At 43.7% G+C, this 11,845-nt stretch overlaps 1 protein-coding gene across 1 annotated transcript; it reads left to right on the top strand.

Moving 5' to 3' along the window:
• The first annotated feature begins 3,460 nt into the window (after nt 1–3,460).
• On the top strand, nt 3,461–10,640 carry LOC126548436 (antimicrobial peptide microplusin-like). The gene is made up of 5 exons (XM_050196584.3): nt 3,461–3,647; nt 6,593–6,654; nt 6,805–6,894; nt 8,621–8,647; nt 10,464–10,640. The coding sequence occupies exons 1-5, from the start codon at nt 3,572–3,574 to the stop codon at nt 10,521–10,523; spliced, it is 315 nt and encodes a 104-aa protein (XP_050052541.1). The 5' UTR covers nt 3,461–3,571; the 3' UTR covers nt 10,524–10,640.
• The last annotated feature ends 1,205 nt before the right edge of the window (nt 10,641–11,845 follow it).

Raw genomic sequence — 11,845 nt, forward strand, 5'->3', positions numbered from 1 at the left:
CTACAGGAATCTCTTGCAAGTCTGCAGAGGGAAGTGAGCATGCGCAGACCTCGTGGTAGCGGGTGCAAAAGCTTAACATGGCATCAAAAAACAGACTGGGCTCACTTATTTTGACCGTTGCCAACACTTCCCGATCAACAGAATAGGGGAAGATGATCGATATTGTGGGTTTTGCTCGAATATGCCGAAATTCTGGTTTTAGATGAATTTAGAGTCAGCCAGTTTAATTGGCACCATTCAGAGAATGAAGATAGGTTGGTCTGCAGAGCATGACATCCTTCAAGTCCGTGTACCACCTTAAATATGTTGATGTCGCAAACGTCATTAATGAAAAATAAAAGGAGAGGTGGAATTACCATGATATCTTCAAGTACATCACTGGATACCACATAGACAAAAGATGATTGATAATTTACGCTCACAAAGCAGGGCCTACCGAGGAGATAGCTGCGTAGTAGAGCTATGATAGAAGCTTCAACACTGTAGTGCGTAAACTTCTCGAGCAGCCCGGGATGATTGCCTGCGTCAAAGGCTTTCCTGAGGTCGCAGCACACAGCATCAACTTGCCCCCTTTTGCGTGACACGTGCGGAAATTTAATCAAGCTGACAAGGTTGGTGGTCGTTGAGTGGCCAAAAAGAATCTAACGTGATTTGGAACGACAACATGTTTTACACTGGACAATAATACACCTCGAATAGCTAATTCAAAAAGCTTGGAAATGGCAGCGAGAAGAGAAATTGATCGATAGTTTGCCAAATCCATATTGGTGCCTGCTTTGAAGTCAGGAATAACGCGAATGGTTTTCCAAGGACGAGGAAAGGTGGAATTATTCAGACAATTCTTCAAGACTGATGTCAGCACAGGTGCAAAAATACTGCAGTAATCATTGATGCCATCTGGGTCGCAGGACAAAGATTAATTATAATTACAATCAATCAATCAGTCAATAATTTAGCGTGCCCAGGAAGAAGCCTGAGCGCTGACACACGCATATATTAAATACCAAATACAAACACAAAATAAAAGAAAAAGAAAACTACAGGAGAATTATCAGCAAAAAAAGCACAAGGAATAAAAAGAACAATTATGAAAAGTTTCCATACAACAAGACACAAGGTGAATACAAAAGTAAACGGAAGAGAAAGGCAGTTGAACAATCTATGAAACTGGAACAACAACGCAAAGCTCGGAAAATAAAAATGACAGTGAATTATGAAAATTATCAAAAATATGAAAATAAGCGTCATAAGGACTCAATAATCTGAGGATGGTTGATTATTGATGAGGGCAGGCAGGAATATGGGCAGGACTATGTTCTCTGGTGATCTTGCACGTTTTATGAATCATATTATAACTGAGCAGTTCGGAGCAGGTGAGGTGAGGAGCTTGGAAAAAAACAAAACAGAAAGTCAGCGTGATTACGTCGGCAGCGAAGTAAGGGCAATGATAATAATTCAACAGTGCTAGAACAAGGTCCATTGTCCGTGTTAGCAAAGCGGTAACGAAATAGATGCAGAAACCTTTTCTAGACTCGATCTATAATGTCACTGTTTGATCTAGAAATGCTATTCCAGACGACCAACGCGTATTCGAGCTGAAGAAGACAGATTGTTGTGTGCAACTTGAGGAACGGTGTAGGATAGTTGAATTCCATCGATAATCTGGCAACAGTGCTTAGAGAATGCATACAGAACGTTGCCACGCGTTAGTGTAAGCAGAAAAGTGTAAGAGTGCATCAAAGAGAGCACCGAGATCGCTCATCGTACAGGCCTTACAGAATGATAAAGTATTTACAGAATAACTCTAAGAATGCCGCCCCCTACCGCTCTGTAGTGTACGCGCTTTGTTCGTGCTTGTCTCCCTTTCTTTCTATCTCCCCCTTCCACTCTGTTTCTCTTTTTATCCCCCTTAATCCTTCCCCCTGCGCAGGGTAGCCAACCGGAACTACCTCTGGTTAACCTCCCTGCCTTTCTCTGCATTATTTTATCTCTCTACGGAATAACATGAAGAAACGCTTGCCATTTTGCAAGTGAAGGTCATGACTTTGGTCTCAGCAGCATTCAAGGTGAGGTTGTTATCTTTTTACCATTTAGAAGATGAAAACAGGTGAGACTGCAGGATACGACAGCCACCAATAGCATGAATTTCCTTCAAAATCTTGGTGTCATCGGCATATAAAAGGAAAGAATAATTCGGTGAAGGCGGGAAGAACGCCTTCAATAAAGATAAGGAAGGAATGGTCTGAACACTAATAATAGTAGTAGTAGCAATAATAATAATAATAATAATAATAATAATAATAATAATAATAATAACAAAATTAGTAATAATAATAATGAAATTTCATTGTAATAAAGCACTTTACATAGTACGGGCCTGTCAAAACCAAACAGGGGCTTGAAGGACAGAGTTAGTCACATTGAACTACATAAAAAAAAACAGATAAGCAAAAGTCTAAATAAACAGCCTAGTTACAGACGCCGACACTTCGCTAGTTGTTGTTGTCATTGCCTCAAAACTCTAATAGCTGTTTTGCACCTAGTGCTTCTTCTTGCTTTCTTTGCCTTTTTACTTCGCTATTGCTACCAGACATTCAACGCTTAAGGTTTCTTTCGCTGCCAAACATGATATAGTTTGTTTCGGGCCTCGGTCAGTTTGCTATATTTCAAAGGCTCACTCATCCTTGGTCCTTGGTCCACGTTTATTGCATCCACTTTTTTACTTCCTTCATTGAACAGGAGTTTGCTTCAAGCGCCAACAATAACCCCAAGAGGCGAATACAGGACATCATAAAAAAAACGTAACAGCAAGTATGGGCATCGCCTAGCTGATGAAGCGCAAAAGACGGTGGGGAACTACTGCGAGGGACGGATGGCTAATGCGTCAGCCAGAGCGACACTCGAGCGTGGTAAGCACGAAGCCGACAGCTCTGAGGATCTTCAATGAGGATGTAGTGACCGATGTGCGCCAAGGGGGGGGGGGGGGGGGGGGGGCACGATGCGCAATGCCCACGTAATATAAGTATACGTATGTTCGTGAAAGCGACATCGGGGCAAAAAATGTACGGTCACTTCTAGGGACGCGCGAACAGAAAAAAAAGAAAGAACAAGGAAGGTGGACTGAACAGGGACTATCAAAAAGCGTGATGCGTATCACCGCAGCGTCGGAGTTTCCTGCTACAAGGCTATCCTCCTTCACTTCTGCTAGAGAAAAAAAAAACAACCTTCCTCTTTCCATATTTTGTCTCTTCGTATGTTCGTATATTATGTTCGCACCTGCGTAAGAAAGGTGGGCTACAGCGCGCGGCGGGTACTAAGTTTAGCTGGAAAAACGAAGTAAAGAAGGTAGAAAAAAAAAAGCAAGCCTCAAGAAGTTCCAAGAGCCGGCTGTTCGTGTAGCTCGTCGCGGCCAAGGACAGCGGGAAGAGGGCGCGTGCATATATAACCGTCGAACCACGGTGGTTATCCAATTGAACTCGCTCGAGCAGTCCTTAGCCTGAACGCTCGCACAGTTTTCTAGTGCGCCAATTTCTTTGTTACATTTCCCTAGAAACTTTAATTACCATTCGAAATGAAGGTGCTGTTCCTTTGCGGACTCGTCCTTGTTGGAGCCCTCCTTGTTGACGCTGACAGCCAGGAATTGTGTGGTGAGCAAGGTTATCATTGTCATTGTTCGGCTGTTTCAATCAGCGGCAGCACTCAGGCACTAGCTACTTTCGTGTGGAGGCTGCGAACGTATAATGAGTTTCCAGTGGGTCGCTTGCTAAGCTGATCTTGTATAAGTGTTCGCATTCTCCCGGTATTGGCTGGAGCTAAAGTAAATTACTTATTTGTTCATGCCTCTCTTAAACTGCGAGTAACTCTAAACAAATGCCCATTTGTTTCATTCCTGACAAAGCTTTTACAATGTGCACTGGGAATAGTACCTAAGCATGGCGATCAGGGCACCTGTATGGACTTGTTGATAGATCATCTTGTAATTGGTTTTAGCGCAGGCAGAACGAGCCTCAGACATGACACATAAGACAGCAGACAGCTCAGTTCGTTGTATCATGTGCCTTCTATGCCCCATGTCGTTCTGCCTGCGCTACAACAAATTAGAAGCTGGCGATCACATTTCACACGCGAATTTACTATGCGGAAAGGAAGCATATCTTGGTAACTTATATGCAAGATAAAAGAAAGCAGTGAGGTTACAAATGATGACTCGGCGACATCGATTGACCATGGTGCGAACCTAGAAAATTATGGAGACAAAATTAAAACTATTTCATGGCAGGTTTTCCAGTTTAAAGAAGTCATTGCACGACTTCGTTAAGCTGGGAACACCAATGCGAAGACAAAAAAAAGAGAACCAGCTTTTTTTTATACTTTTTCTTCGCACTAATGAACTGTATGGTTGTTTGTTGCTGCATAGTCAACTCTTTCTAATTGTTGGTCATGTACGTGTTGCTCCTAGAGTTAAAGCCCACAATATCATAAAGCAGTTTCCTATGCTAATATAAGGTGCAGAAAATGTCAGCCTTTTATTTTCTTTTGCGCGTCAACATCTCTAAGCACTGAGTTCGCTGTTAAGTGCTTTTTGAAGGCTCTCAACGACGTTAACTTATTGCAATACGCATGGTCTCTGGCATGCAAAACCGATGTCCAGATGCCACTTAGAAAGCGCCGCCTTGAAAGCTAAAGTGGCTATAATTTCCCTATACTTCTCGCTGCGAAGATGCCCACTTTCTAGTAAAACATATTGTTTTAGCAAAAACGTGACGTATCTTCCAGCAACAGCCTTCCGCGCATGCTTCTCAATAACGCCAGCAAAATTCAGCAGAATAAATCATTCAATTGTTTGCTGAAGTTGTTTTAAACCTGGTGGCACGACCAATGCATTAAATCACTAATAAGAAATCTATTAAGGCGAAAGCCTTAATTGGCTCAGACCCCCGATGGCCTTAAAGAAAACGCGTTGCCCTGTCAAATGGTGCAAAAACGATCATCATCAACAATGGATCATACCCCTCTAAGCAAACAAAAAATGCAATGGCTCATTCTTCTCGTAATGCCGAGGCTACAAGCATTCAATAAAGCGAAGCGTACAGTGCATACATTCATTGGAATCACGCATACAACGTACAGAAACGCGGCGCCTAGTCGAGTTGTACAAAAAAAAAAAAACACATGACCTTCTCAAGGATCATACCCCCGTAAGGCTCAGGCTACAAGCACTCAGCAAAGTGAAGTGCAGAGTGCATGCGTTCATTGAAATCCCCCATACAACAGATAGAACAGCATACGTTTCCATCCTCTGCTGAGAGGATGCAGCGTAAAGTCGAAGAGAAACCTTGGCGCGAGTCTGACCCCGCTATACACGAGCGCGAAACCGCAGCTACGCGCCGAAAATGAGCCGAAGAAGCCGAACTGCAAAAGCAGCAACGCGACTATGTGTGACGGCGCATTACCAAGTGTCCAGGAGGCTTCCGCCTTCACGTGTGACAGGAGTGTAACATAATGCCGAATTTTTCCACTTGCACAAGTTTGAAGCTGAACTGAATGAACTTCTCTAAATCTTTCGTGACTGAGCAAAGTGATCCGATGAATTTTGGTACCGCATCTCTAGGGTGCTCCTAAATTTGGTCTCGAGCAGGATATATGAACTCGCACTGAGTAGCCTTTCAATTGAACATTTACTTGCCTGCAACTCTCGTATCGTGTGTCTAGCAAGAACTCGGCAGACACGTTGAGTCATTATGGCATCGTGAATATAAATTCGGCCGTTCTCTTCCATATTGCTTACGGTGGTACGATAACCTCTTAGTGTATGAGAAAATAGGACACAATATTCATCCGATAGTGTCCTTCACTAGTAATTGCTGTAGAAATTTACCTGGTGGGCTCAACTATCAAGTGAAATGAGTAGATACAGGCAGGACCCCATGCCTTCGTTTAACTTCTCCTATTCTGGCGGCATGTTATACCGACTTTGGATTCCCGTGACTTTCTCATGCTATTTGGTCTTGGCGGGTGGAAATTTGCCATGCCAGAAAGAAAGATCAGCTAAAACAACATATGTGATGAACTGTGCTACGGTAAAACGAAAGGGTGCGGCTTTGCTAGGCAAGATATTATATACTTTGCTGCAAAGTGTGCATTAGTAACGTATCGGTACTACTATATGCACAAATGCGGCCCTTTGGCATTGGTATTTGCCACAGCACACACTGTCGGTGCGCAGCTATGCCTTCAGATATTATACGCGCTGTATTTATCCTTTAAGCGGAATGAAACGCTTCATGTAACATTCGATACCCTCGGAAAGAGAAGCCTAAATGTATTCTTGTATTGTAGCATTCCGCTGTCACGTTCTCATGCGGCCTCGAGGTATTCCAGTGTTTTATTATCATAGGCATCATCGTACCAAATAGCTTTTATTCTAACTACTATTTTATGATCCCCTTCCAACCCTGTCAGCGACTTCCACGCTCACTTAAAATGCATTGTAATTGCCTGCGCAGATACGCCGCTTGTCAGCAGATCAAGAACTCTCTTACGCACGCTTGAGCTGACACATGCAGATTACTTCTTTTTTGCTGTTTTGCAGCGTTGAGCCCTGAGGAAATCAAGAAAGTTTTGACATGCATGGGAGACCACGTCAACTCGGAGGTATGAATGAATCAATCAATCCAGGAAGGAATCAATTAAACAAATAAATGCAGTAGCAGAAGCCCAATGACTATTGCTAAAACCTCATACCTTCCCTTGCAATATTTCACGATGGTGCACCGTTTTTCACTCGGCTTGCTCTCCTCGCAGCTCAAGGGCAAGGCGAAGGAGATCATCCATAGCCAGGGTGACAACCTGGCTCAACTTGTCAAGAGGCAGTGCGAGGCCGAAGTCGACTTCGTGAGTCCAAGCTTTCCTTCGTTAAGGAAACAGCATGATGCGCACTTATCCTCTTCAATACTGAGGCCGATTCTGCTGTCCAAAATCGATAACTTTTGATGGGAAGAGAGCGATTGGGGCGAGGAAGAGGCGCTATTTTGTGCAACTCTCTAGGGGACGCGATTAAGCGGAAGTACACCAGGACGCCCAGAGTGGCTCAGACGCCTACATTCGCATTCACAAAGAGGCGGGGCAAATTTTGCATTGTTCGGTATGAAGAGTATGACGGAGGTTCCCAAGAGCCATTGATTAGGCTGTTGCACTTTTTGCACGGATAAACAAAGGCTTATTCGAAGTTCCGAAGAGGTGGCAGCAGCTATTCCATTCGCAATGAAAGTCGAAGGAAGCCTCGCAGAGTACAAATAGAAAACTTGTGTTTTCTTATTTTTATTACGGAGGAGGGGGAACAGAAGGGAGGACATATCCGCGCAGTAAATGTGCACCTACGAGGGTTAGAAATGCCCGCAGGAATACCGCCTGCCCCCAGTCTTCTCAGTATTATGCTATTGCTCCACGTTGTGAAATACCATCAATTCACTGTTCAAAACAAGCTTGGAAGTGCAGAAATAAACTTTGAACTTCTCTGCAGTATGTCCACTTCGCATGCACATTGCGTTTAAATCTGTTGTGCTTCCCAAGCAATGTAATCAGCACCAGACGAAAAGTTTGCTCCGCAGGCAGTGCACACATTTCAAGGCCTGGTAAAGAACGCTAGCGTCGCACCTGAATTCGGTCATCTCTGAGTTGCTTATTCTTCTTAGCGTAAAAGCTTTTCGAAATTGAATCTCACAGACACATCCAAGAGCTACACACGAGGTATTCAAATAACCAATGAAGCCCTCTTGCGTTGCATGTGCTCCGCAACGAACGTTGGTGAGCTGTGCTCAACAAAGGCAGTTCCTGTCACATATTCACGCGCCGTGTAAAACATGTTCTAGCTGCACTGTAACTGACTTTCTCGATCGAATATGCAGTTCCCGTTCCCGGCGCACTAATATGAAATGAGACATCAAATTTGTGCATAAACCCAGCAGTTTTTCTTGTTCATGAACTGAAATAAAAGGTGTTCCAAGAGAGGGCTTCATCGACACACGGACTATATCGTAAATAGCAGTGAGTCGAGGTTCTAACTTGCATGTTTGTAGAAAATGTGTGCCATTAAATTTCATGTACGGTATTGGTGCCGTGTGTACCTCCAAACAAGAAAGGCATGAAAACCTGAATCAAATGCAAGAAATTCAGAACAGGTAATAAAATCTGCAACGCCTACCCTTCTACGGTTCACTTGGTAGAGTTAGCTGGGGTATCAGGTGGAAATGTTGGAAGCAGTTGCTCCCTCCTGCTGGGTTGACACTATGAGTAATGGAACTTATTTGATGTAAAAGAAAAAAACAACTAGTAAACAGGCAAGAAAAAAAGAAGAGGGACAAGGATTTGTGGCTACAATATGTCTGTTATGGGTAGGAGGTCTAGAAAAGACAGCAAATAAGAGTTGAAATGCGCACGCGCATTGAAACGCGGCCTTTCGTTTTCTTTTCCGAGAGTATAAAAAAAAATCTCTATAAAATGGCATGGAAGGCTCTCCTTAGAAACTTTGATGATGTGTTCGAGTGCCCGTAGATAATGACGCGTATTAAATGCATTAAACAAATACGTTCCAAATTAAACTGTGTATTCTTTCTTTCAGCTTGAGCTGCTGAAGACCGCCTTCTCCGTGAGTAGTTGTTTATTATTATTTTGTCCTTTTTTTTTTTTGCAAGGACACAAGCATCCTGCGCTATAGTGGAGGGTTGTGCAATTGCTGTCATTTTCGCTGACCTTTCTCGCAAAGACCGGCGTAAGCGATACTTTTGAAAGGCCTAACTCACACAACCAACTCATTAATCTAATGAGCCAGCGCCTTAGTGTGAAATGGAGAAAAATAAAATTAAAACTCCATTCATTGTACAGTGCATGGAGGGGAAAGGTACGTAGTATTGACTGGTGAAAATCGGCGTCTGACACGCTTCAACCATATATATATATATATATATATATATATATATATATATATATATATATATATTGGAGGAAGAGAAAAGCGGGTTATTTATGAGCTGCTGTTTATCGATCAGTTTTCGGACCTAACCATTATTCGCTGGTTCGTTCACATTTGAAGTGCGTAAATAATTGCTGCCTTGGCGAAGACAACTCCCCTTGTCGAAACGCTGCCTTCAGCGACATTCCTCGTTCTGCTACTTTTAATCACCTAAATAGCTAGGCGGTGCCGTCACTGCAGTCACCGAGACTGGTATTCGCCCGACACTAACGCCCATATTGCAGCCCAAACTTGACGTGTGACCATAAAAAGCACCAGTGAAGACACCTTGCGGCCTATGTTTGCTTTCGCTCGGGGCTAAGGATCCTCGACGTGTTTCACGCACTTTCGGCTGGGGCTTAGCAAAGTCGGCAAATGTACTGTACTCTTCGCAGCTGCAATGTAGACGCAGTGCAAGACTCTCTCACGACCGGATCTTGAGTGCTAAAGTCGTGAATAAAAGGCGACGCCGCCACGAGGAAAACACTATTATCTAGCTCGCCGAGACGCAGTCGCCGATCACACGCGGAGTCTCACGCGGAGTTCCGTCTTTCCATGCAGCGTAGTAAAACAAATGAGTGGGGCAATAAGAAAACAAAATGCAGAAGTGCAACCGCCAAAGACGTGCGTAACGGCATCTCCTCTCCTTAGCCGTGGCCGGGGTGAATGAACACGCACTCGGTGCATACAGCCAGTCTAGAACTTTGCGACACGTAGACAGCGCGATAAGGCGAGCATAAACGAGGCGGGAAAGGGCATTGCGGTTGACCAAAGCTGAAAGGAAGCAATGGGACTGACTGCCATGCCAAGGCTAGTCGAGATAGTGGGCGCGTAATCGTGAGTCAGATGGAGAACACCCATTGCGTTGTCAAAGTCTGGTTGCCGTATTATGATGGCGACGAGTTCGGTGCTGAGCGGACTGTCATAAAGCGTCCTCGAACTGCTTATTTCCGTGGTGAGGTGAATAAAATTAGCAGGTCTAGCTGTTAACGTTCTTAAAATTTTTAATTATGTATGGTATATATAAAAAACACTTCGTTAACATGTAGCACGCAATGAAGTTGTGGAGTTGCGCGTTTTCAGGGTAGACGATATAGTGTTTTGTCCTGACAAATCGATTAATGAGTTACAAGCAAAAGACGTCCGTGTGCCCCACCAAGCATATATTATATTGTAGCTATTATGTCGACCGCACGAGACTCTATAAAGTTGCCCACTGCAGCGACTTAGAATCACAACAGACACTTGTGAATTGGCTCCATTTTCTTTCGGAAATATCAGAACAGTGCCTAATTTAATTAGTTTTATTAATACAGAGCTCAGGCGAAGACATGTGCCATGGTCTCACACGGCTCATTCAAAATTATCTGTGCCTTTATGGAGAGAACCAGCTTAAAGATACTTTACGACAGAATATGCTTTTAATGGTTCCTCATTGTCATTTTATTTTCAGGATGAAGAAGCAGAGGCTATCAAGAAGGCCTACGGTGAATGCAAGCCGGCTAGTGGTTGAAATGTTTCCGAATACCAGTGATCTATATGATGGACCTCCAAGAAGTCAACAGCAACAATTTTTTTTTTTTTTTAGGATGCTAGAGTACATGCCAAAATAAAGGCCGAAGTCAGTCGATCCACGTGCCTGAACTTTCATTTTCGTATTCTGTATGCAGAAGACATAAGAGGACAGGAAAAGAAGAAACGGTTTCATGGTCAACCTCACTAACGCGCCGAAGGCTACCATATATGCACAAAGGAAGAGCTAAGAAATAAAAGATGGGCGAACGAAAGAGGCGGGCGAACAGATGACGCATGAGCGAGGGATGAGCAGCAGGCTATCTATAAGCGGTCAGTAGAGTCATTTGCCGATAGGTACGTGCTATTAACGCTGACGTACATTTCTGGAAGGAGGACGAGGAAAGCTTTTCTAATAGGACCTTTTCTTCCATGAAATGCGATCTTGCGTGGGTAATATGTTAATATGATTTCAAAGGATAAATAGAGATAAAAATAGAGGAAATGCACGGAGGTTAATAACAAAAAAGTCTGTTTTCGTATCCTGCGTGGGGAGAACTGAGATATTTCAAACACTTCAAAGATGTAGAGATCGGACAGAGGAAGTGATTGACAGGCTCTTCTCACCTTTCATAGTCGCCCTTGGGGTGGCCAGCCATTCCAATGTAGCAACCGCATGGGTGAGTGAAAGTCACCCTTAGTCGTAGGTGGCATAGCGGGGCGGCATCGCAACATAGAATTTCGGGTGGGAAGTGTAGCCGTAGTGATGAATCAGGAACGTGTCAGTGTGTAAAGAGCGTGGGATTGAGGTTATCTGGATGATCTCAAAGAGGAAATGTGATTTTTTTTTTTGCATACCGAAACTTTGTATTGCAGCGTTCGCCCTTAGTAATGGGATAAGTGCGGACTGCGTATTGTCACGAAAAAATCGAGCATCTCCGTCGGTGACATGGCTTCAAATACCAAAAATGACCAGGCAGCCTCTCAAGCAACAAAGGTATACCATACGACATTGACAAGACTGCAAATGGGAAATTATATGTACAGTCGGTGAAAACAAATAAAAAAATAATAAATTCTGGGATTTAACGTGCCAAAACAATGACATGGTTATGAGGCACACCATAGCGGCCGCCATCGAAATGCGGCCGCTGCGGGCGGGCAATCAAACCAGCGACCTCGTGATTAGCATTGCAATGAAATAGCCGCTATGCCATCGCGGCGGGCACAGTGGCCGAAGACGTACAAGCAAGACAACCTAAAAAAAAAATAATGTGTTTAAGTCACATGCCCAATACGCTGAAGGCGCCTGTGAAGTGAGCA

The sequence above is a fragment of the Dermacentor andersoni genome, chromosome 1 (genome assembly GCF_023375885.2).
Source record: "Dermacentor andersoni chromosome 1, qqDerAnde1_hic_scaffold, whole genome shotgun sequence".
NCBI classification, from domain to species: domain Eukaryota; kingdom Metazoa; phylum Arthropoda; class Arachnida; order Ixodida; family Ixodidae; genus Dermacentor; species Dermacentor andersoni.